Genomic DNA, 26,465 nt, shown 5'->3' on the forward strand with positions numbered 1-26,465 from the left:
CGCCGTTCCGTGCGGAAGACTTTAGAACTGCAGTGCGCCCCCTGGCTCAGGGGGAACTCTGTTGAGACTCGGGCTCGGATCGCAATCTCTCCACCAACTTGTATATCCTGCTGCGGTCTGCAGTGTCCGGTAAGGGGGCCGGCAGCCAGTATTAGAAGTTTAGTCAGAGAATTGGGCTTTTGGGGGCGGCCACGCGGCCGAAGACCTGAGAGGGGGCTGGGCAGACGTAGGGGGAGGGCTTCTGAATGTGGCCTGACTTTTGTCCACCGGTCAGAGCAGCCCTGTGAGTGTGTGTGACCTGATCCTAGACCCACGGGAGCTGCTGTCGGTGGAGAGTGAAGCGGCAGAGAGTGTTCTGCATCGGAGGGTGGGGGGGCCGTGGAGGGGGCTGCGGGGCTTCCTGGGCTTGTATGTCGTCTCAGCAGCAGGGCTCTGGAACCCGGACGGGACCCCCTTGCCCGCCCCCACACTAAAGCCTCATGCCTGCTTACCACCCCTCTATCTTCGCTGTCCGTGCAGTGTGACGGCCTCCTCTGACCATGCTGTGATTAAGGAGTCCAGAGACCTCCTAGATGCCGATTTGCATAGATGATTCCAAATCCTATCTTAATTTCTGCCACTTACTCGATTTTGTAAAGATTCTTCTTTATTCCCTCGATGTATTTTCCCCCCACAAACATTCCAAACGTGTGCTCAAGAAAGAAGCAAAGCGGAGCCAGCCCCGATGGCCTGGTGGTTGAAGTTTGGTGCTCACCGCTTTGCTGGCCTGGTTTGGTTCGGGTTTGGAACCGTCTGTCAGTTGCCATTATGTGACGGGGACTCACATAGAAGAACTAGAACTGCTTACAAATAGGATAAACCACCACGCACGGGGGCTTTGGGGAGTTAAAAAAAAAGGAAGGTTGGCAACAGGTGTTAGCTCAGGGCGAATCTTTCCCTGCAGAAAGAAAGAAAGAAGCAAAACAGAGCTAGAGGGAGATGGAAAGGGGAGGAAGCGGCAGAGTGGGAGAGGAGGAGGAAGGGAGGGGAGAGAGAGAGAGAGTGAGTTTATTTTCAGGAATTTGATATTTCAGTAAAAGTGTCAAAGTAGCCTTGCTGTGAAGATTCAGACTTTATTTTTATACTTAATTTGAAGTTCAGGGGTTTTACAAAATACTTCTGGGAGCTGGGCAGCGATTTTTCCATGCTTAGGATTTCTAAATGGCTTAAAGCAGTTCAGCCAGACACTATTGTTTCTGGTTCCCCCCATGAGTTTCTAACCATTGCTTCTTAGACTTCTTGAAAACTCCCTCCGTTCCTTCACTTGGAAAATAATAGTGAATTGATTTAAGAAAACACTAGGTAAAATTGTGGGTCATACTCACATTTGGCACGTCACGAAAGTGGTATTGAGTAGGTAAAGTTGAGCAAATAGCAAGATTGTGCTTACATTTATGGGGGATCTGAGTACTTCTTGACAAGTATATTCAAGAGTTCAACAATTCTTCAAGGTTCAAGAATACTGTCATTTGTGATAGTGTGTAATACATGTGGCTGAAATAATACACTTTATTTTTCTCTCATTTCAGCATTTCCAAGTTTGTTCTGCAAACACCAGGGCCAAGAAAGAGCAACAACAAAAATGTACTCTACTTTACAGAAGGATAGGACAAACAGGACTGAAGGTAAATTAATTTCCACACTGTAGGAATTTTTTAGAGAATATGCTAATATGCAGTACGAATCTCCAAGGAAGGGATAGTTTGCCTAACTTACGTGGGAATGGAACATTTTTCCACGGAGCGTCTCAGGTGCTAGTGTTCTTCAGAAAATATTTTGGGAAATCCTGTCCAAACTAAATCTCTACCACTTTAAGGCCTTGTGTCGTTGTTTACTAAAAGCAATGGGATGTATGTTTATAATAATTATAATGTACTCTTCTTTTCACTAAGAAATTACTTACTGCTCTTTCATTCCTTTTATCTTATGTCATTGGCCAGTCTCTCTCTCGCTTAAATCTTGTCAGTTTTTCGTTCTTCAGAGCTAATCCCAATTTCTAAGCATGTTTCTCGTAGCCTGGTGGCAAGAATAAGTGCGTAAGTGCAAATCATTAGGAACGCTTATCTGTAGCAGCAAATATAGTGCCCCCATCTAGAAAGCAAGATACAACTTATCTATCAGGATCAGCAGACGCAATGCCTCTCATTTTATACAAATACTCCACACTTTGTCAAAACAGTTTTGTTATTACTATTTAACAATTCTGGCTGCCATGTTTTGACTCTCTATTATATGTCAAGCACTGTGATAACCTCGTGGTCTGAGTTAACTCGTTTAATCTTCAGAAAAATCCTACGAGGGTTTATTTTAATTTACAAACGAGACATGAGAGTCTGGAGAGGCTGAGTTATGCCGTAGCAATAGACAATCCCCAAATCTCAGCGGCTGCTCCTCACTCCTACTGCATGTCCACGGCAGGTGCACGTCCATCACAGGATGGTGGATGTTGGGGGTCTGAGCAATTCTTATTGGAATGATTTGGAGACCCCAAACTGGCAAAGCAGCCACCATCTGGAAAACTGTCAGTCACTGTGCCCGAGGGGAAGAGGGCCCTGGGGGTCTCAAACCAGCAACCATAGGCTCTGGCCCAGAAATAACACATGTCACTCCCAAGCCATTAGCCAGCACTAGTCACATACACGGCCCTGCCCAAACAAAGGGCATCAAGCGAGAAAGGCAGTTCTACCAGGTGCCTGGAACAGGGGAGAAATGGAAGCACTTGGCAGACAGCACCACTGACTACTGCATGACGGGACTGAAACTCAGGGAGACTGAGTACTTGCCTAAAATCACATAGGCAGTAAGTGACAGAGCCGGGATTTGAAGCCAGACACGTATGTTTTCAAAGTCGATGTTCTCTCTATCCTCCTTTCAACATTGTATGCTATGCCCTTAAATGACATTCATATATATTTGTAGCAGAGATTCCATGACTTAAATGCTCCAGTTCCCTCTTCCTTAATCATCTGCTATTCCAACAGTGCAACTGAACAGACATGATGGCATTGACCAAAAACAACAGCACTGCTAGGCCACACCTCTCTTCCAAACGAAAGAAGCTACTGGACTTTTGAGCGTCCGTTATATTCAAGAACAAAAATTAGAAAATAGGACCTGATGGTAGATGAAAAGACTGTTTATTGATCATTTGCTTAATAAAAACTAATCTCGTGTCTTTCCACCATTGTCAAGGAAAAATAATAAAAACAAGAGCAGAACGAAACTGCTAACTGATATGAGAGAATTCAAAAATGCTAAATGTCAGTACTTTTTTTTTGGTGAGGAAGATTGGCCCCGAGCTAACATCTGTTGCCAATCTTCCTCTTTTCGCTTGAGGATGATGGTCCCTGAGCTAACCTCTGTGCCAGTGTTCCTCTGTTTTATGTGGGATGCTGCCACAGCGTGGCTTGACGAGTGGTGCTAGGTCCGCGCCTGCGATCTGAACCTGTGAACCCCTGGCCGCTGAAGCAGAGCAGGTGACCTTAACCACCATGCCACCAGGCCAGCCCCCTAAATGTCAGTACTTTAGAGACATAGGATAATAAAGAAACCTCTGGCAACAGGGGTCAAGAAAATTAGAGATAAGGCACAGATAAGCCACTTGTGGAATGAAAAAGCTGTCATGCTTGCAGTTACAGCAAAGATTCAAGAGGTAAGATGATAATATGAGAAAGATAGGCTGATAAATTTAAAATTTAGATTAAATAGGTAAATCCCAGAAAAAAATATAACTTTCCATACTGGTGTAATAGAAAATCTTAATATTTTTTTTCTTTCTGCTTTTTTCTCTCCAAATCACCCCAGTACATAGTTGTACATTTCAGTTGTGGGTCAGAAAATCTTAATATTATTAAAAGTATTCTTGACGAGGAATACACGAGAAGGCCAAATCATTAGCCAATCTCAACTAGTTACATAAACGCAGAAAAGTGTAAATAAATTAATAGCAAACTAAATCCAGCAATGGCTAAAACAGGTAATACTGCATGACAAAGTTGTGTTTAATCCCAAGCATGCAGCGTAGGTTTAACATTAGGAGTTCCGTAATGCAATTTAGCACGTTAGTGGAATAAAGGAAGGAGGAAAAGATGATTATCACAAAATATCCAGTAAAAACAGGTTTACCAAAAAAATCAAATCACCAATCAGGATTAAACAACAATAATAATAATTCTCGGCAATTAATAAATAGAAAGATATTTCTTTAAATTGACAAGAAGTATTAATAAAGAACAAACTACATCAAACCTCACTCTTAATCGTGAAACATTAAAAGCATTCCCTTTAAAATCAGAAAAGAGACAAAGATGACTCATGTGACCACTTCTTTTCAGCATCATCCTGCGTCTCCTAAGCAGTACAGCAAGCCAGAATACATACACGCATCTATACATCCATAAAGAAATAAGTGTAATAATAAGTGAAAATAAAGCTCTCAATACCATATGGTCATCTTCATATAAATTCAGGAGAAGCTACAGAAAATTTAAAAGTGAACATAAAGGTTAATAAGTTTGTAGGACATAAGACTAATATACACAAAATAATTGTGACAAATAGAAAAATACCATTTTCATTCTGAACGTACCATTTACGAAAGCAAAAATTAGGACATTCTGTGAAATAAACTGTGAATCGGCTCCCTTGGTAATTATTCTAACATCCATAAACTCTTACATGCTTTCCTCTTCTATAGAGGCTAGAAAGCTTAAAACATGAAAGAGAACTAGTTGGTGGGTGTGTGTCTGTGACACACACATTAACCAGAATCCCTTGCAGCTAGGGTCCCAAGTGGAATCTCGGTTGTATCAGGCATATGCACCATCCTGAGACTTGGAGGTGTAACTGAATGACGTGGGAGCCCCATATGGCTCAATGACGCGGTCAGCTATGTGTGATGGGAGAGGTCTCTGGGTTTTGTGGAGCGACCATAGCAGGTGCCTAGAATTCAGTCTCTGTCATACATGTCAAGTGGTGGGCAGGCAGCAGTGGTGTTTCAGGTCTAACAGTCCGATAGTGTGAGTGAGCTTCCCCTGGCTGTGCAACATCCAAGGGTACTTTTTCTGGCCGTCACGGGGTTTTTGTAAGCTGTATAACATATTTTACTAAGATATCTTATTTTTATAAAATAGCTAGAATGAATTCTGGCATAGGCAAGTAGAAACCGTGGTTAATAGAGAACTTGACACCGAAACTGCTTGCAAGCAAAGGGCCCTGAAGGAGGCGGGGATCTGGGATAGGTTGTGTGACCTAGTTGGATCTGAAGAGAGTAAGGATCCAGTTGACATTAGAGGATGGGGTATTGGCACTCCAGGGCACGCAGTGGTGAAAGAGTCGCAAAAATTATCACGTGTGTTCACTGGAATTGAAATGTCTTTGAAGTCAGTGTGTCAGTGGAGCAAGCAGCTGCTGTGAGGGACTCAGAGGACACTCCTTTCCCCATGGTATCGGGAAACATGTTGGTGAGGAGAGCGTCTTCACATCTGAAGCGTTCTGAAGTGGCTGACTTGTGTAGGCCACAGGTGAGGTGGGAGGTCCTGCCACTGACATGGTCACCCTCATTTCAGTGGGGATGTTGGGATCCTGGAGCCACAGGCCAAGTAGAAGCACTTAACCCCCCGCGTCAAGGTGAGTGCTCTTGACCTTATTCGACAGCACAGATGGCAGGATGGTCACACTGATTTGACCTACCGTAACATTTGAGGGTGGCTACCTGATCAACAGATCCCTTGGATCTTGAAATATCTGAACAGTCTCTAAAGTTGCAACTGACCAGTGTAAAAGTAAGTAAAATTCAAACAAATATTTATTTACAATAAAATATAAGAACATAAAATATAAATAAATAAAACTTTACATCTGGTGACTTGAGCCATCTTGATGGCGAGTGATGGTCCCTTACTCAGTTCCCAACCTGACCCACAGCACCATGAACGAAGGGACTACTGAAGAAATTCCCTACAATGAAGTCACAAGAAACTACAGTAAATCTTCTTCCTGGGCTTAGGCAGAGGGATCTCCAGCCATTTACCACAGTTACTGTGCACTTGCTTCAAGGACACTTGCTCCAAGCCAGAGCTCAAGAAGCTTTTCCTGGAAAGGGCCGGATCATAGATATCTGAGGCTTTGCAAGCCTGTTGGGCTCCAATGGAGCTACTCCAGTCCGCTGTGGTGGAAGAAAAGCTGCCATAGACGCAGCAAGGCTGTGTTCCAATAAAACTTTATGTATGGACACGGACGTCTGAGTTGCAAATGATTTTCAGGTGTCAGGAAATAGTATTCTGCTTTTGACTTTTTTCAGCCATTCAAATATGTAAAAACCATTCTTAGCTTGTGGACCATCCAAAAGGAGGCTGCGGGCCAGGTTAGGCCCATGGGCCATAGTTCATCAGTCTCTGCTCGAGCCAAGCTAATGGAATCACTAGGCCCCCAAAACAGCGCTGAGTGGAAACTCAGCAAAATGAGGTGGCAGCCATTCCTAGGGTCTTCTGGCAAGCATCCCAAAAGCTGGTGCTTTTTAACACAGTGGTTGTCAGACTTGGGTGCACGCTGCAACCACATGAAGAGTTTTAAAAATGTGGTTGCCTGGGGCTGCCCCCAATTCCGCTTTGGTGGTTGTGGCTGTAGCCTGGTGCTACTGATTTTTCCCATCTCCCCAAGTGGCTTTAGTGTGTAAACAAGGTTGAGAACTACCTGAACAACTTAAATGATGAGAGTGCAAGTGTTGTACAATATTTAATTTTAAAATCTTATAATTGTGGTTTTGGAATAATAATATTCTAATAATAAATACATACAACATTCCAATAACAATCAATATGTAGCTATGCTGAAAGTATGAAATAAGAATTCCCGTGTAAGAAATGGGGAAGACTCTCTTAGGTAAGGAAAAAAAAAGGAATTGGGACAACACAGTGGCAAGGCAGAGGCCACCAGTGTTAGGGCCAGGGAGGAAGCTCAGCCAGCAGCGAGGCCAGAGCAAGGTGTAGAGTCAAGCCAAGCCCCAGCGAGCCCAGGGCTGACTCAGCAGTGAAGCCTCCTCCGTAGGAGACAGTGAGAACCCAGGCTGAGCACAGAAGGGACGGAAGAAACTCAGCAAATGGAGTGATTTGTACTGAGGGAAGAGAAGAAACAGAGAAAGCTGCAAAAGACCTTAAGATAATATTTCCTCAGAGAGATAAAGGAGTGATGAAGGAAGAAATTATATCCATTATATAAGAACAAAAGACTGACCAGGAAGATGGCTGCTTGAACACAAGGATCTGCTTTCACCTCCTCCTGAAAGTTCGTTAAAACAATATTAGGGGTAAGCAAATCAATACAGTGGGATATTACTCAGCAATAAAAAGGCAAGAACGTGGATGGATCTCAAAAAAAATTATGTTGAGTCAAAGCAGCCAGACACAAAGGAGTACAGGATGTATGATTCCATTTATGTGAAATCATGGAACAGGAAAAACTAATATAGAGAGACTGAAAGCAGATGAAGGTTTGCCCGGGGACAGAAGATGAAGAGGAGTTAAACTGGGCGCCTTCTGGGGTGTGGCACGTCTTCTATATCTTCATTAAGGGGGTGGTTAGCCCTGATCCCTGATTTTTACGAGTAAGGAACCAGGGACCAGGAGAAGGTGGGTGAATCGTCTAAAGCGATGCAGCTTAGTAAGCAGCAAGAAGATGCTCACATCTGCTTATCAGTGATAAGTTCTTCCTGTTATGCCGCGTAAGGAGACAGTAGGAATAGTGCTTCCCTCGAGCACCTGGCAAAACCCCGACCCAGGCACAAGCATCCTCTTCTGCACGTAAAGCATAGATAGGAGAGCCAAAATACTACGCATTTCAGCCACCCATACATAGACACAGTTGATATTCTCACGTGTCCCTTTACCTTGGCTTCTTTATGTTTATATTTACACGTAGGAACATAAACATTCATTAACATCCTCTTCTGAGGAGCCATACTGTAATATACAGTTTTTACCCTGGCTTTTTTTCTTTCACGTTGTATCATGTGATGTGAGGAATATTCCGTGTTGTTTTTTGTAATCTGCCACTTAAGCTGCGACCGTTTCTTGATTAATAATGCTTCTGTTTTAAAGGTTAAAAGTTTGGAAATGGGAACTTAAGCCCCCCACTTAATCCTGCCATATGCCTGTTTTGGTGTCTGATCTTTCAATTTTGGTTCCCTTAAACAAGATGTCAGATTATTTCCTACCGGGGATGCCGTGGTTTAGCATCGCCACTTTATAACCTAGGTTACTAGCTGACACTGCGGCCTGCCCCCATACACCCATCTGTCTTCCTTCTCATAACAACAGAATGTACAACTAACACACGTTCATCCCTTACTAAACACCAGACGTTGCGCAAGGTACCTGACTTAGTAATAGCTAACTTGTTTGTAGTGCTTGTTAGGTCACAGGCATTTCTCCGGGGGTTTTCTGTGTATTTCCAAATATTAACTCAGTTAATTCTCACAATTGCCTCACGAGGTAGAAACTCTTTACTACCTTCAATTTAAGGGGGGGGGGTGAAAAAAAACTTGAGTCACTGTGAGGTCAAAGTTACTTGCCCTGGACCATGTAATTTAGCAGCAGGATCAAACCCTGGTTGATCTGACCTCAAATCCTATGCCCATAACCAATAATGTGTGGCTCTGTGTTAAGGCTGAAATGAGCACTGGGATGGGCCTCACTCAAAGTCCGGTGGGCACTGATGGGTGTGCCATCTGAGACCAAGTTGCACTGAACTCTAGCCTTCTGTCTAAGAGACCCATCGTTGCAGCTGTTCCCCTTACTGTCTCCCCTTTCTCAGACTCTGTGGGAACTGTTTCTCCAGTGTTCGCCGTGAAGGAACAGAGACAGACAAGATCTACTACATGGACACAGAGGAAGGTTTCTAGAGGCGTGCATATTGCCAGGATGAACTCAGTTCCTCAGAGGCTTTTTCCATTTGTGTTTCGTTCTCTTCCCAAGGCTCATCCTCATCTTTCTGACCTTACATCCTTCCCTTGGCCTTTTCAACTCTATATGTCAGGTACTCACGTCCCTTCTTTCCCATCTATCCCTGATTCCAAGGACAATCATTTCTACCCCTCTGTGACAATATCAGCCACTCTCCGGTCCCCTCATCCTTCTGTGCCAAAGAGCCTGTACAGCACAGCCATGTGGCTGTAGGCATATATTTAGGCAGGGAATATTTTGTATGGTAAATGTAAAAAGTGAAACGTCTGGGTCACGAAGCGTAAGAATGGCTGGTGAATAGTTTAACCATACAGTAGGAAATTAGGCTCTCAAATACTGTTAGTAGAAATGCATATTGGTGTAAATATCATCAAATATCCTTAAGAAACTATCTCTTACATTTAAAAATATGGATGCACTTCTTCTGGGAAGCTGTAGACCAGGGACTCAGATACTGGACCTGCCCTGCAGCCCAAGCTGTGCTCCACTGGGTCTTTTGGTCTCCACCACTGGGGACGCTGTGTAACCCCGGTCAACCTATGGGTATTGTTCCGTTAATTGTTTTGTACTGAGAACTCTATTTTGTAATTTTAAAAAAATCAGTTCAACTATTCAAACACCAATTTTATTTTAAAAATGGATTAAAAAGCATATTAAGGCCAAGAAGCATATATAATGGTCATATGTAATACAGGAGGATCCAGAAAATGTAGAGTCAGATCCAGTTTTGTGTGGCACTGCTTTTACGCCATGCACACACACACACTCTTCCCCTCCTCTGAGACGGTGGCTGTCCTTACTGTCTGTCACAAAGCTGAGCACTTAGAGACACGCCTGCAGGTCCAGACCTTTCTTCCTACACACACCAGACATCCAGGAAGCCATGTCTGCTGGATTCAAGGAAGGCTTCTCCTCGTTTCTGTCACCACTGTTTGCAAAAGCCTCCCTTCCTGAGATCGGAAAACCTGTAGTTTTAGCATTAGTCGACAGGGAAGTACGCAACTCTATTTCCAACTGGACGCTAACGAGAGATATTAAGTTTGCAAAAGGAAAATTCAACACATGCTGGTTTTACAAGCAGGTTATAAAACAGTTCTGCAGCCCAAATTTTTCTGGAATACATAGATGTGGGTAGAAATGGTTGAGTGGTATGCATTCTCAAAAGTGGCTTTGTTGATGATCCCAGGTCTACCTTACATACGTTCACTTAACAAATACTAATTAGACCCTTATTATATGCCAGCCGCTGCCAGCCCAAAGGGACTCGTAATCTGCAAACCCTGTGATCCAAACAGATTTCTGCATCTAGTTCAAGACAGATATTCCACTTGATCCAAGACACCTGGGCCCACCCAAACTAGCTTCCAGTGACAAAACATCATCCCGGTCTTACAGAAATCTGTCGGTGGGACCTGAAAGTTCACCATTAGAGGAGAACCCGTGCAGTAGCTGGAGGAACACTTAGGATGTGGAGGCAGATCAATAGGTGAGGACACAATTCCTGTCCTGCCACCTACTTGGCTGAGAAATCCTGGGAAATGTACCTAACCCCTGTGAGCCTAATATTCCTGATCTGAAAAGGGACCATGGCTACAGCGTCATGGATTTCTGCGTGTGAGGAGGTCAGAAGAAATCTAGTGAGTCTGCCCAACACGGAGCAACTGTTGGTTGCTGGTGGGCAAGTGTTGGCTTCCTTGTCACCACATCCTTTCCCTACCACAGCAGGGTGCTGTTGCCCTGTACTCAACGACATAGCAATGATGTCGGGGAATTCCGAAATGACACAGGAAGTAGCCGTCTGAACACACAGGGTGTCATAAAGGATATTCATGACTATTTCCTTGTGGGAGGATCAGCTACTATATGGTAGAGCCTGAGGGAGAACCCAGGCAGCCTGGGTGACAGGCACTAGGTGCTTTATAATACTCCTGTTATCGCCTTTGATTCTGGGAGAACAACTGTGAGACAGGGATTGTGCTGAGATGCACATGTTCAGTAAGTGGATGTATGTCTGTGTGTGTGTGGGGGGGGGGACGGTGGTCCCTCTCTGGCTTCTTATCACGTGCCCACTCTCCTGTGAGATTCCCAAAACAAGGCCATGCCTGAGATTGCTCGTGTCTGAATCACCTTGATGAGGGAGGGGTCTCGCCCTGTTTAGGCACCAGACTTGGTCAGTCTGGGGATTGCTGTAGCTGTTAGCTGGCTCACTTGGACACTTTCCCCTCCGCGATGGTATTTCTGAAGTAATGTTAGTTCTCGAAAATGATTCTGACTCTTGTTATACGCCATATGTTGACCGCATGCCCTTACTCCTCCCTTTAATACTTGATTTCTTCCTTTCATTGGTGGATTTTCAGGAAAACGAGTTGGTTGCCTGGCGTTGTCCAAAGGTCCCTGATAGTGTTTCTCTTGGTGGTTGTTATTGTGGTTTAGTATGATTATGAAGTCATGGCTTTTTAACACGTTGATGGGCTTCAAACCATTGTTGTATGGTTTTGAGCAGAGGAGTGAAATGACTTGCCTCATGCTCTGCTGCTGGGTTGAAAACAGACGGTGACAGAGCAAGGATGAAAGCAGAGGGACCAGTTGGTAGGTGCTATAATCCAGGAGATAGGTGTTGGTGTCTTGGCTAGGGTGGGAGTAATGGAGGTGGGGAGAAGCAGCTAGGTTCGGGATATACTTTGAGAGGGGGGCCAAGAGAATTTCCTGATCAGTTGGATGTGGAGTATGAGAGAAAGAGAACACTCCAGGGTGCCTCCAAGTTTTGGGGACTGAGCAAGTGGCATTTCTGGCTCAAATGCTCGATTCATGTCTAATTTCACTTCCAGTGCCACACAGGCAATGTCCTAAAGGTTGTGAGCAGCAGGAGGGTCCTGACAGCGGGCCACACAATGAAAGCAATGACTTCTCGGAGGAGTTCATCTGAGGCTGGTCCTAATCACTACATCGTGGAGTGATCAGCATTGAACGAACTTTTACTCATAAGTGTGCCCTCAGCCAACATGGAGTAATTAATTTATAAAGTGTACAGCACACAAACCTAGAAAACCTTAAGTATTAGAACCCAAAAGGAAGCTGGTTTCTAACAGCCTAATTACCTGAGTAATCCTCCCTCCCCTTAAACCACTAGGATTATTATCTGCTGGTACACTGTTTGACTTGAATGTGGTAAAAATAAATTACCTTTAGTGAATCCACCTACAGTACAAAGAATTGAGACTATCTTATTTCTGTAGATGCCCAGAAAAACTTCCAAATCTCTCCATATGGTGAATTACAAATGTTGGTGGGGAGTGTTTGGGTGGGAGGGGTGAACAGCAACACAAATCCTAGGAGTGAATACAGGCTGAAATATAACCAAGACACTTTACAAGCACACCTGTGGCTACAATACCCAATAAAGTAGACATCAGAGCAAAGAAATTAATAAGAGACAAACAGAGGCACTACATAATGATAAAAGGATCAATCCACCAGGGAGACATAACAACCCTAAAAGTATGTGTACCAAACAACAGAGCCTCAAAGTACACAAAGCAAACTCTGATGGAGCCGAAAGGAGAAACAGCCATGTCCATAATTATAATTGGGGCCATCAATACCCCCCCTTATGAGCAGGTGATAGAATTACTAGAGAGCAAACCAGCAAGGATTTAGGAGATCTGAATAACACAATAAACTAACAGGATCTACATGATGTAAATAGAACACCCAACAACAGCAGACTACAATGTTTTTTCAAGCGTCTATGTAACATTTACCAAGATAGACCATCTCCCGGGCCATCAAACAAATCTCAGCAAATTTAAGAAGAATTGAAACCATACAGAGTATCTTCTCTGACCATAATGGAATCAAATTAGAAACCAAGAGTAGAAAGAGAAAGGGAGAATGCCTGAACCCTCGGATATGGTAGTTGATACATCATTCCAGTTGGTCATTCAGACGCCTGTTGTAGAAGAGCCGAAGTTAGAAAGAGCTGTCTCCTGAGCAGAAAGGCATGTCAGGCTACGCAAAGAGAAAGCTCACTCTGGATATTTCAAACAGGGTGTTGTTGAGAGCTAGGCTGGAGGCTGTTACATCAGTCCCACCTGACGTTAAAGCTTGTACTACACCAGCAGAGGAAGTACAGCTTGCTGATTGTTAGTGGAATCAGTTTGGTGGCCGATTGGCTTTGGGAAGTGAGAGAGGTTCCCTCCCAGGTACTGGTGTGGTTGCTAGAGAGGCCTGAGAGAAGGCAAGATTCAGATACCTTTCTAGTGTATGACTGGTGTCCCATCTAACCCATGGACGCACACGCCTCTGCTCTTTATAAACCCTGCTGCATTTTTTAAGAGATTCAACACAGTTTCCCCCTCCCGCTCCTCCTGCTCCTCCTCCTCTAACATATCTTCCCTGATAGTGCCCTCTGTCAGATAAGGCTCTCCTGTCTGCGCAGGCAGAGGAGTTTCCTTTCTGGAGTTTGTGGGATTGGTCCCTTAGGGCAGGCTGGCACCTTGCTTGCCCTACCATGGTGTTAGCTCAAGACGTAGTAGATGGTAAATGGACCACTGATGTGTCTTCAAACTTGTATTGTTGTTCCCCTTTCCAGAATACAATGATAGTGGCAGCTTACCTCGAGGAAGAAATAGAAATTGGAGTTCTTTCCGAGGTAATTTTGGCAAAAGGAACCCTCGTGATCACGGTGGATATGAACCTTGGCCTTCACACCACCAGGAGCATGATGGAAACATGGTGATGAGGGATGTCCAGGAGGACCCCCAAGTAAGATGGTAAGTGACCAGGCAGCCTGGTTTGCATGTAGCAGCTCCTGGGACTATGCAGCTGTTTCACTCTCCATGGTGATTTCCTTCTCTCACTGGAAAACTGGAGAATACTGGGAGTGGAATAATGGTTGAGCAATCCTAATTGTAGTCCTGCTGTCACAGAGGCAAAGGTGTATAGAAGACTTTCTTAGCATTGATGGCCACTCCCCTTCTCTGCACTTCCCCCCGCAGGACGCCCTACACTATTCGACACAAAAACAGAAGAGTGAAATGGCATAATGAAGACCATATCCAGAGGGCTGTGTGGAGAAACAGAAAACCTTTGGAGAGAGAAGTGGGGGATAACACAAAAGATGGAACCCCAGGGAGCTGGTTCAAGATCACAGTGAGTGTCCTACAAAACTGTAGGCAATGTACAGGAGAGAAAGGAGAAAGGTCGGGGTTTCGGGGGTTGTGTTGGGCTCATGTAGAGACACTAAGTACTTTGCTGGGGACAGTTTGTAATCTGTCTTTTTTAGTACAAGGAGTTAACCTTCTTGTTTATCTAAGGGCCAATTCAAAGAAGCCATATAAAGTGAACAGCCTGACTGTAGGGAGAACAGAGGAGCCTGTCTAAAGGCAAAGATGGAAACTACTGTCACAAAGGTGGAGCAGCTCCACACTGGATGTCTCAGTTTGGCTGAAGCTGAGTGTGGAGGATGGGGGTCGAGTCTCTGGAGACATTGTCTGAGGTGCGAGCAGGGTCTGCCCTAGGGAGGATCTCCTGGAACTTTACAAAAAGAAGATCATGCCTACCACTTTAAGTTGATTGTTTGGAGGAGAGCTTTGGATAGAGAGAAAAGGAATGTAGGAAATCTATATTTGGCACAAACATAAGAAATCATGCCAGTCGTCCCTTCTTTTGAAATCCTTTGAAGCGCAATAGAAGGTTGGAAAAGAACACTGCTGGGTCTGTTCTCCAGGCTTGATTCCATGTTGTCTCTCTTCTCTCCAACCCTTTTCACCCCCAGATTCCATATGGGAGAAAGTATGACAAGACATGGCTGATGAATTCAATCCAGAGCCATTGCAGTGTCCCCTTCACTCCAGTGGATGTAAGAGACGATGGCGAAGTCAGATGAGTGGGCACAGGAAAGGGGGAGAGCCCTGGCTCGGCAGGGGCCATGGCCTCTGACACTATTGCTGTTGCCTTCAATCCCTGTAGTTCCACTACGTGAAAGACTGGGCTCGGTTCTTTGTGCAGGATGCTGGCCCTGCCTCTGCCTTGAGGGATGTGAGCTACAAGATTTGTGGCAAGGAGAACCAAAAGGTGTCTGTTGAGGGCCGTACCTGTACCCAGTCCCGGGGGAGGAGGACAGGCCAAGGGCCCGTGGTCGTCTTTGGAATTAAAGTTCACGGTGCTTACTCCACCTCGCCTTCCTGCAGATATCTATCATTGTTGATCCTTCTGCTGAACCCTACTCTGTGCAGAATAAGTTGGAACCAGAAGAAATGGAGCAGCTAAAGGTAATGCAGATTCAAGGTACATTGTATGCCCACACCCAGACCCACCTCTTCTTCCCCCAGCCCCTGATTTCCCTATCACCACCACAGCCTCAGAGCCTCTCTCTCCATCTCTCCCTGCAGCTGGCCATGAGCAAACGATATGATGTCTCCCAGCAAGCTCTTGACCTCCAAACGCTCCGCTTTGACCCAGGTATGCCTGACAGCAGTAATTCTGAGGCAGGTGAGGACAGAAAGATCTGCCTGGGAGGGAGACTTAGGGATGGTGACGTGGAGAGGGGTTGGTGCTGGCCCTGGACCCATCTCAACCTTCTCATTCTCTCTTCTTGGCTTTCTGAAGACTTGGTGGACCATGATATTGATATAATCCTGAATCGAAGAAGCTGCATGGCTGCCACCCTGCAGATCATCGAAACGAATTTCCCCAAGGTGAGGCCTTAGGCCTAGCGCTGGTATTATGATGGGGGTGGAACAGATGGGATGGAGGACAGACTTGTCTCCCAGGCCCCAGATGTCACCATCACTCTAACTCTTCTTCCTCAAAAGCTGTTGTCCTTGAACTTGTGCAACAACAAACTGTACCAGCTGGATGGCCTGTCTGACATTATACAGAAGGCCCCGACAATCAAGATCCTGAACCTCTCCAAAAATGAGGTGGGAAGAGGGAGCCAACCAAAGTTGGTTGAGAGTAGGTGGTGGTGCTCATCACAGTGATGACAGGAGGCAGGTGAAGGTGCCTGTGGGAGAGGGTGGGGGCTGGGTGCGCAGGGGCCCAGATGTCTGTCTTTCCTTGGGACTCCTTTTCCAGTTTCCTCCCCATGTTCCTCAGCTGAATTCCGCGTGGGAGGTGGGCAAGATGAAAGGGCTGAAACTTGAAGAGCTGTGGCTGGAAGGCAACCCCTTGTGTGACACCTTTCGAGACCAGTCCACCTACATAAGGTCGGTGTGAACCCATGTCACCCTTCTTGGGGACTTTCACGCACGGGAGCCTGAACGACCCCTGACAATGCCCCTCTGCAGAGGTGGTGGGCCTGGTCCTCTGGGAGGACCACAGGCCCTGCCATCTCTTTTCTGTGTCCCTCATCTGTGCTTAGAGGGCTCCTTTCCTTCCTCTGACCAGCTCACCTCTTCAGGTGCTCTGGGCTCTGTTTCCAGAGTCTGCACCTGGCTTGCTCTAGCATGCTCTCCCAAGAGTGTGTTCCAGGCGGCAGGGCTCCTCCTACTTGCCAGGACGAGGACCCACCAGCCTTGAGCCAGATGCTGGTGACCTGGACTGAGAAGGGCCCTCTGGACCAAGGTCTCATGCTGAGACAGGGCTTCTTGCTTATGAGCCAATAGGGAGATTCCCTCTCCTGCCCTGAGAAGGATCCTTTTTCCCTTAGTTCAGATGGGTCTCCCCTCCGATCCCAGGTTGCCATAGGATCTTTCCTACCCCATGCTGAGGTCCAAGGCCCCGGGTTGCTGTCTTCATGACATCTGTTCTTCTGGCACAATGCCAAGAGCTGGGCACTCCTTGGGAGAAAGCTGGGTTCCCTGAGTCAAGTGGCCAGAAGTGGGTCACCGCCACTGAGAAGGCTTCCTGAGGCATGAGTGAAAGGCAGAGGGCAGAGGTGGCTGAGGAGACAGAAGGAAAGGCCTCTCGGGGGCACTGCCCCTCCCTCCATCCACATGTCACATCATCCTGCCTGGTCCTTCCTTGAAGAACTGGGGGTCACCCAATAAGGCTGTGATTCCTCAGACAAGGACTTGACTAAGACAGGCACAGGTGCACAGGGGCCATCAGGAGAGAAGGTGGTGATCATAAGAGGGGGCCATAGGCCTGCACCCCATGGTGAGCTGGGACCTGACCCTTTACTCCTTCTGGGGAAGGCCTCCTGCCCCCGTGGCTCCTCCATTTCCCATTCCCAGCTCAGACTGAGCTCACACAAGTGGCAAAGTGTCAACCAGCATCCAGTGGGTCCCCAGCCCAACAAGTGCATGTTTTCCACTCCTACCTCGGGGCCAGGGCCAGCCAGGGCAGATGAAGGAAAGGGCTGCAGCAGGGGAGCCATCATCCCTTTCTTCTCTCTTCTTCCCTGATCCCCACCACCAGGGCAGAGCTTCTTTCTATTCCCTTTGCTTTGCTTTCTCTCTCTCCTTTGTCTCTACTCCCGGGTGTCTCTCTCATCTCTCTCTCCTACCTTCACTCCCTCTCTGTTCTCATCCCCTCCCCTTCCCTCCCTGCCTCCTGAGCCTGGCCTCACTCACTTCTTTGCCTCAGCATCATGGGCCATCCCTGGAGGTGTCCTGGTCCCGGCAGAATGCTGGACCCCCAGTGAGGTAGCAGAGCCCTGGGCTCCCACCCCATTCCCTCTCCTCTCTGCAGCCTTTGGTGGGGTCTTGGAGGAAGGAAGGGGGGCAGGGAGGGGAAGGAAGCCCTGGACCTGGGCTCCAAATGCTATATTGTGCATGGGGAGGAGTGAGAGCAGTGTAGGTGAGAGCCACCCAGGGGGAAGGAGAAGGAGGGAGGGAAGCCAGGAGGAAGGGAAGGCAGGAGGGAGGGAATATGAATGTGAAGGTGTGGAGTGAGATCTAGAGACTGCGCCTTTCAGACAGTCCATATGACAGATGCTCAGTGCTCAGCGGGGAAGTGGACCCAATAGCCTTGAAATCAGAGGCTGAGTTGGGCAAAGGGGGCTTCTGGACGGGCAGAAGACACTGGGCTGTGTTTATGGTATCAGTATTTTAAATCAAAGGAAGTGCTGCAGCCCCGAACTATCAACCACTTCTTTCTATTTTCGGTTTTGGACAGTGCCATCAAGGAATATTTCCCCAAGCTGTTACGCCTGGTAAGTGCCTACGTTTGTGATTGTCTCTCGCTCACATTGATGGCCTCCACATCTGCCCCCAAGCCCTTTGGGGCTCGCCTAGGTTATATGTTTGCATGAGACCTTTATCCATTTTAAGGGACAGGGACTCCTGAGAAAGACATGAATATATTTGGTGGGAAAATGCCCATGCTAACGCCCACACACACAAAAAGTTGCGTTTAATAGTAGAGACTTCCAAGACCTCATGTTGAAGACGCCCACTGTAGTCTTGCCCATGGATTTTCCAGGGCCCTTTCACACCTGACCTCTGACCCTCACCCTCTCCTGGGCCCATCCTTTTCCCTGATCATCTAGGGCCACCTCCCTGGTCTGCACTGCTGACTTCCTCTTCCCTTCTCCAGGATGGCCAGGAGTTACCCACGCCGATTGTCGTTGACGTTGACACCTGCTACTTAAAGCCTGGCAAGGTGAGCAAGAAGGATCAACAACATTGTGGTATCACAAGGGAGGCTTTATCAGCCACATGATCTCAAAGTCTTTTGATTCCAGGAAAGCTGTAAAGGATCTGAGACACTGAAAAATCTAGTCATGCAATTCTTGCAGCAGTAAGTACTCCCGGGAGCACAGGAATGGGGAAGGCTGGGACAGGCCAGGCCACCCAAGCACAGATCTGCTTGTGGGAGTTTTTGAGTCTTATTTGACATTTACACCACGGAGACAGATTGTCTTCATTGCTCCCCCACAGGTATTACTTCATCTATGACTATGGAGACCGACAGGGTCTTCTTGGTGCTTACCACGACGAGGCCTACTTCTCTCTGAGCATTCCCTTCAACCCCGAGGACCCAGCTCCGTGAGTATCACAGCTCAGACTCTGTTCCTGGGCCCTGTGGCTCCCCAGCAGACACAGGCCAGCTCCTGGAAACACCCACACTGGACAGATCACCACCTCCTGCTCCTCCTTCTCTCCTAGAAGCAGCTTGTGCGAGTACGTCAAGGATAATAGGAACATAAAGAAGCTCAAGGACCCCTGTGCGTGTGGGAAGATTGGGCAGGGAAAGGGGGCGTGGAGGGGTCAGTCAAGGCCCAGAGTGTGGCAGTCCCTGACCTTCACTCTCATCCCCCCACAGACCTGAGGGTTCAGCTGCTGAAACATACAAAACATGACATCGTGGGCTCCCTCTGTGTGTTGCCCAGAACTCAGCATGAATTCAGCTCCTTCTTGGTAGAAACCTGGCTCCAAACGGTGAGCACCTGCTTCCTCCCTCAGGCGTGCCCAGAAAGCCGCAGGTGGGTAGGAGGTTTAGGTGGTGACTGAGCCCCTGGGCTCTTCCCTTTCAGGAAAGGGTGCTGTGCTTCTCTGTCAACGGGGTGTTCAAGGAAGGTGAGTGTATGTGGAGTCCCCACCCCAGATGCCCCACTGCTCCTTCCCCCCGGCTGGGCTCCCTCTCAGAACTCTCCCAGCTTCCCTGGTCCCTTCCCCTCTCTTCCTACTCCAGTAATCTGTGTTCTTCAGTTCCCACTCTGCCTCCAAACCGTCCTGGTCTGACCTGTGTCCATGCCTGTCTGCCCCGCACAGCTCAGGCACAGGGACACAGGCTGTGGAGTTTTGATGTCTCTCATCCCAGATCCTGGCTCTGTGAACTTTGGCCGGTTCCTTAACCTCCGGGTTACCTCATTTGGAAAATGGGGCTAATAATACCCACCTCTTGGGTCGCTGTGAAAAATGAATTGACTGAGCCTGTAAAGTGGTTGTCACAGAGCCCGACACATAATAGGGTCCCTGGACTGGGAGCAGATTGCTCCTATTGTTGCCCGCTCCATTCCCAACACCCTGACTCCCAGTGAACAACTGTCCCCTTCAGCATGACTATCAAGTCAGATCCTGACTAGGTAATGCCGTGTGAGCATGTAAAGCATGTGCGACTCTTCGGGGGTATTTTTGTTTGTTATTTGTCTTTAAAGTGGTAGGAAAGTCTCAGAGTTCTGTTCGTGCCTTCACACGAACCTTCATCATTGTCCCTGCCAGCAATTCCAGGTGAGTGCTGTGTTGTGAGTGGGAACACCCAGCCCAGCCTGGGCTCAGTGGGTGGGAATGTGGTGGTGTTGACCTCGGGGTTTTCTCAGTATTGTGGAAAGCCACCAGTTAGATCCGAGGAGCAGCCTAGCCTAGTGGGTAAGAGCATGGGGTCTGGAGTCGGAACACTGGGTTCTCTTCATGGCCCCAACACTCACTAGCTGTGTGACCTTGGTTAAGTCACATGACTTCCTTGTGACTCAGTGTCTCCCTCTGAACATGGAGATTAGACTGTCCGCCCCTTGGGCTGTTGTACAGGGTAAATGCAAGTGCAAAATTGTCCCTGGGTTGCAGGTAAAGTACAAATGTAGTGAAGCTGGTAGACAGTCTCTCCAAAGGTGAGCTCTGTGAGAAGGGTGGAGGTACGAGCCAAGGAATCTAGGGGGCAGGCACAGTATAGGGCTCTGGAAGGAATCTGGTTGCTGAGTGGCCGTGGGAGCAGGCTCATTTCCGGGGTTGTGGGGTTGTCCATTCATCAGTTGTCCGGGGGCCCATTTTTCCTCCAGTCTGTGCATCGTGAATGACCAGCTGTTTGTGAGGGACGCCACCCCCAACGAGACTCAGAGAGCGTTCTTCATGCCAGATCCCACACCCACCTCCAGCTCCGTGCCCACCGTCTCCCAGGAGCAGCAGGAAATGGTGCAGGCTTTCTCCACCCAGTCTGGGATGAACCTCGAGTGGTCTCAGAAGTGAGTGCTGGGTGTGCATGGGAATAGGGGCGAGTTGGGACATCCTGGGGTGAATCAGGAAAACTTGCCGGCGATTTGGAAAAATAACTTTTTGGATATTTTCCTTCCCAAAACAAATTGGGTCCATGAAAATGGTATAATCCCACTATATATGTAAAGGATTTTAAAATTAGTGTAATGCTTAACGACATTATATTGTACATAGAAAATCTGAAAGAATCCACCAAAAGACTACTGATAAACAAGTTCAGCAAGGTTGCAGGATACAAGAGCAATATACAGAACTCATTTGTATTTCTATGTACTTGCAAAGAACAATGCAAAAATGAAATTAAAAAAGAAGCCCATTTACAATAGCATCAAAATAGCAAAATACTTAGAAACAAATGTAGCAAAAGAAGCACATATCTTATACTCTGAAATCTGTAAAACATTGTTGGAATATATTAAATAAGCCATAAATACACAGAAAGACACCCCGTTTTCATGGGTTGGAAGACTTGATATTGTTAAGACGGCAGTAATACCCAGAGCAATCTACAGATTCAATGCAATACCTATCAAAATGCTTCCATGCAAAAATCGACAAGCCTATTCTAAATGTCATATGAAAGTGCACCAGAACAGTCTTGAGAGAGAAGCACAAAGTTAGGGGACTCACACTTCCTGATTTCAAAACTTGCTACAAAGATACAGTAGTCAAGACTGAGTGGTACTGGCATGTGGACAGCACATGAATCAGTGGAATGGAATTGAGAGTCTACAAATAAACCCTCACGTTTATGGTCAATTGATTATCAACCAGAGTGCCGAAAACTTCCGATGGAGAAAAAGTAGCCTCTTCCACAAATGGTGGTGGGACAACTGAAATCCACACGCAAAACAACAAATTTTGACCCTTGACTCACACCCTATGCAAACACATACAGAAAATGGATCAAAGGTCTAAAAGCAAGAACTAAAACTGTAAAAACTTGGAAGAAAACATAGGTGTAAGTCTTCATGAGTTAGGCAACCATTTCTTATATATGACACCAAAAATACAAGCAACCAAAGAAAAAATAGATAAATTGGACTTCATCAAAATTAAAAGCCTTTGCGCATCAATGGACACTATCAAAAAAGAAAATCCCACCAACAGAATGGGAGGAAATATTTGCAAATCACATATCTGACAAGAATATATGAAGAACCCTTACAGCTCAACAATAAAAAGACAAACCACCAAATTTTAAAAATGGAGAATATCTGGATAGACATTTCTCCAAAAAGATATATGAATGGTCAGTGAGCACATGAAAAACTTCTTAACGTCATTAGTCATTAAGGAAATGCAAATTAATACCACAATGAAGAATCCTAAAATTTATATGAAACAACAAAGACCCCGAAGAGCCAAAGCAATCCTGAGAAAAAAGAACAAAGGTGGAAGTATCACACTCCCTGATTTCAAAATATACTACAAAGCCATGGTAACTAAAACAGTATGGTAAGACCTGAAACCATGAAAATTCTACAAGAGAACATAGGCGGTACACTCTTTGACATCAGTGTTAGCAGCACATTTTCAAGTACCGTGTCTGACTGGGCAAGGGAAACAAAAGAAAACATAAACAAATGGGACTACATCAAACTAAGGAGCTTCTACACAGCAAAGGAAACCATCAACAAGATGAAAACACACCGTAACAATTGGGAGAAGACATTGGCAACCATATACCTGATAAGGGGTTAATATCCAGAATATACAGAGAACTCATACTTCTCAACACGAGAAGATCCAACAACTCAATTAAATGGTGAGCAAAAGATCTGAACAGACATTTCTCCAAACAAGATATAAAGATGGCCAACAGGAACATGAAAAGATGTTCAACATCACTAACTATCAGGGAAATGCAAATCAAAACTACAATGAGATACCACCTCACTCCCGTCAGAATGGCTATAATTAATAAGATAGGAAACAATAAGTGTTGGGGAGGATGTGGAGAGAAGGGAACTCTCATACACTGCCGGTGGAGTGCAAACTGGTGCAGCCACTATGGAAAACACTATGGAGTATCCTCAAAAACTTAAGAATAGATCTACCATAAGATCCAGCTATTCCACTGCTGGGTATTTACCCAAAGAACATGAAAACATGAATGCGTAAAGACACGTGCACCCTGTGTTCTTCGCAGCATGATTCACAATAGCCAAGACTTGGAAGCAACCTAGGTGCCCATCAAGGGACGAATGGATAAAGAAGGTGTGGTCTAGATATGCAATGGAGTACTACTCAGCTATAAGAAATGATGAAATCCGGCCATTTGCGACAACATGGATGGACCTTGAGGGTATTATGCTAAGTGAAATAAATCAGAGGGAGAAAGGCAAATACCTTATGATCTCACTCATAAGTAGAAGATAAAAACGACAAACACACACATAGAAACAGAGATTGGATTGGTGGTTACCTGGGGTGGGGGAGGGAGGGCGAAAGGGTGACTAGGCACATGTGTGTGGTGGTGAATCGTAGTCTTTGGGTGGTGAACATGATGGAACCTACACAGAAGTCAAAATACATAACAATGTACACCTGAAACATATATGGTGCTATAAACCAGTGTTACCGCAATTAAAAAAGTAAATAAATAAAATAAATTCGAAAAAAACCCAAACCAGAATGAATTACCACTTCACACTCACTAGGATGGCTTTCATCAATAAAACGAATGATAACAAGTGTTGGTGAGGATGTGGAGAAAGTGGAATTCTCGTGTATTACTGGTGGGAATGTAAAATGGTGCAGTAGTTGGGGAAAACATTTTGGCAGTTCCTCAAAAGGTTAAACATGGAGTTCCCATGTGACCCAGTAGTCCCACTCCTAAGTATCTACCAGGAGAAATGAGGTCATACGTTCACTCTAAAACTTGTACAGGAATGTTCACAGCAGCATTATTCATAACAGCCACAAAGTGGAAACAGCCCGAAAGTCCTTCAGCTGGTGAATGGATAAATAAATCTGGTACATCCATATAGTAGAGTATTATTCAGTCATAAAAAAGAACACAGTTCTGATATATGCCATGACATCGATGAGCCTTGAAACCATGCTAAGTGAAAGGAGCCAGTCACAAAACGTTGCGTATTGTACGATTCCATTTATATGAAATGTCCAAGACAGGCAAATCCACAGAGCCCAAAAGCAGACGAGTGGTTACCGGGGTCTGTGGTAAGGGGAGGAATAGTGAGTGATCTCTAATGGTTAAGGAGTTTCTTTTTGAGATGATAAGATTATTTTGGAACTAGATAATAGTGATGGTTGCACAATCTTGTGAATATACTAAAAGGCACGGAATTGTACACTTTAAAATGGTATGTGCATTATATCTCAATAAAAAATGATTGGAAACTTGTATTTCTAAAATTTTCATTTGTTATTTTCTTGAACATCTTTATCAATATATATTAAGCTCCCTCGTTCTTTTGCACAGCTCTGTTTTTCAGTTTTGAATGCTAGTGATAGACATTTGGGTTTTCCCTGGGTCTTTCTTCATCATTACTCATAGTGCTCGTTCTGGTACATGCGTCCCAGCAAAAACGTGGCATAGATTTAGCAGTGGCACTGCATGGTCAGCGTGTCTGTACTGCGATACTAATGGAGATCACCTGTTCTTCTCCCATTCCAGGTGCCTTCAGGACAATGAGTGGAACTACACCAGAGCTGGTCAGGCCTTCACTACGCTCAAGGTGAGGTCTGGGAATCAAGTGGGTTAAAGCTGGATGTTTCTGGGCCTTCAGGAAGGCCAGGATGGTGGAGCCCAGTGGCCTGGGAATGAAACTCAGGGAGCTGGCCCTTCTGACATCCTGACTCCTTCCCTCCAGACAGGGGGCAAGATCCCAGAGGAGGCCTTCAAACAAATCCCCTGAAAGGAGCCCTTGGATCGCGTCTTTGCCTTCATCCACGTCATCTTTGTTTCTCTTTTCTGCAGCCTACAGCCATGCCCATGCCTGGGGTGGGAGGCCTGGCTGACTGAGAAGGCAAAGTTAACTTGTAGGCCGGGTAACATAACGACCCGAAGGGTCAGTTGTTCTCTGTATTTTCCCCACTCACGATTGCTGTTTATTTTCATAATAAAGAGTGACGTTGCACGTTGTATGCTGTGTGTCCTGGATCGCTCTTGCCCTGCCCCAACCATGAGCCAATGGGTCCAGGACTGAAAGGCCCTGCCCTCTCCTCCTGCCCCCCATTCACCCTGGCAGTCCCTAGCAGACACATCAGGCTTGAGTCCATAGGTAGTTTGTCAGTAAATCCTGTGAGAAGGGACACATGCTGCTTCCAGAGATTGGCCTTTGCAGGCAGTGTGAATCAGTCAGTTGCTCTGCCTGAAGGCCCGCAGAAACAAGCATGTGACCTGGCACAAAGGGGCTTCGCAGAGGATGCCTTCTGCCTGGTGAGGGCTGTGGACCGAAGGAAGCTGAGGACTCACATATTTGACTTCTTATTCCCCATCATTTGAATGTATTCGAAGACCACACCACGAACAATTTTATGGTTTGCACACAGGGGAATGGGAAATGGGCCTTTTCACACCTCTCACCATGCTTCCATTTCTCTTCTCATCCAGGCACTGTACCGCCCCCTCCCCCTTCCTCAAGGTGGCCTGTTGGAGGGATGTCACTTTAGCACCTGAGAGGGAGGGAGGGAGAGCCAGCCTGTCTGCCCAGTGCCTTTCTCAGGGAGCTGACACCAGGTGCTCCAGGTCCATGTGTCTGAGGAGGTTCACTCGTTCATTCTCAGTTCCAAACAACAATAGCACGTGATCTCACGTTCTGGTCAGTTCTGTGCGACCTTTCTCATTGACTAGCAATTAGTAGTTCAGAATTGCAGGCAAGAGTTGAAAGAGACACTTACACAATTCATTTTCCACACTTCCGTGACGTTTGCACTTTAGACGACAAGCAGGCATAACTTTTGAAATGAAAATAACAGCAATAACAAATTTCAACTTAGAATCTTGTAAATGATGACATAGGTGCGGTGTACCACCTGTTTACAAATTATGCCTCTAATTTTGGGTCTCGCGTACTACCGGTATTTCCAACCACTTGCCACTTTTCCATTCTTTACGTATATTTACATGAAGGATCCATACATTGGCGCGTGCATGTCTTAAAAATATGAACTAAGGGGATAATTGCCATTACATAAGGAATAATTCCATGTTATTCTGTGTGGTGCCTCAGTGATCAACGTCTAGTCTCGGCCTTCTCACCTAGAGTACAGAGACCACAGTGCACACTTCTCAGCCGCAGCCTGAGGAATAGAGGCAGTCTCACACGTTAGCAAACAGTCGCACTGTCTGGCTCAACTCAGGCTCTCCGAGCTGTCTGAGTTCCCTCATGGGCAGGGGCATTGGAAACCATTGCATGGCCCGTCTACTTCGGCTCTTTACATCCTCAGGCTTCCACATCCTCGGGCTCCCTCCCTAGCCACCTCAGATGCCACAGTCTTCCAGTTACTCATTCTCCTGCCGGTTCCATGACCTGGGCAAATGCTGACCCTGCTATCTTCTTCCTCATACAGAGGTCCCTGTGCAAACTGTCCTGCTGGACAGGTTTTTGAAGTGTAAATG

The 26,465-nt window shown here is 46.2% G+C and overlaps 1 protein-coding gene across 1 annotated transcript; it reads left to right on the forward strand.

Annotated features, from left to right (window-relative positions):
- Window positions 1-24,986, forward strand: LOC106781137 (nuclear RNA export factor 2-like). The gene is made up of 22 exons (XM_070256906.1): window positions 1-129; window positions 1,569-1,664; window positions 13,591-13,771; window positions 13,997-14,150; window positions 14,776-14,859; window positions 14,970-15,074; window positions 15,191-15,271; window positions 15,392-15,461; window positions 15,609-15,697; window positions 15,815-15,922; window positions 16,098-16,207; window positions 18,060-18,096; window positions 18,480-18,545; window positions 18,628-18,683; window positions 18,824-18,931; window positions 19,052-19,110; window positions 19,209-19,324; window positions 19,420-19,462; window positions 20,044-20,116; window positions 20,662-20,844; window positions 24,519-24,579; window positions 24,715-24,986. Exons 2-22 carry the CDS (start codon window positions 1,622-1,624, stop codon window positions 24,757-24,759), a joined length of 1,872 nt encoding a protein of 623 aa, XP_070113007.1. The 5' UTR covers window positions 1-129; window positions 1,569-1,621; the 3' UTR covers window positions 24,760-24,986.
- Window positions 24,987-26,465: the final 1,479 nt, after the last annotated feature.

Source organism: Equus caballus, chromosome X (genome assembly GCF_041296265.1).
Source record: "Equus caballus isolate H_3958 breed thoroughbred chromosome X, TB-T2T, whole genome shotgun sequence".
Classification (NCBI taxonomy): domain Eukaryota; kingdom Metazoa; phylum Chordata; class Mammalia; order Perissodactyla; family Equidae; genus Equus; species Equus caballus.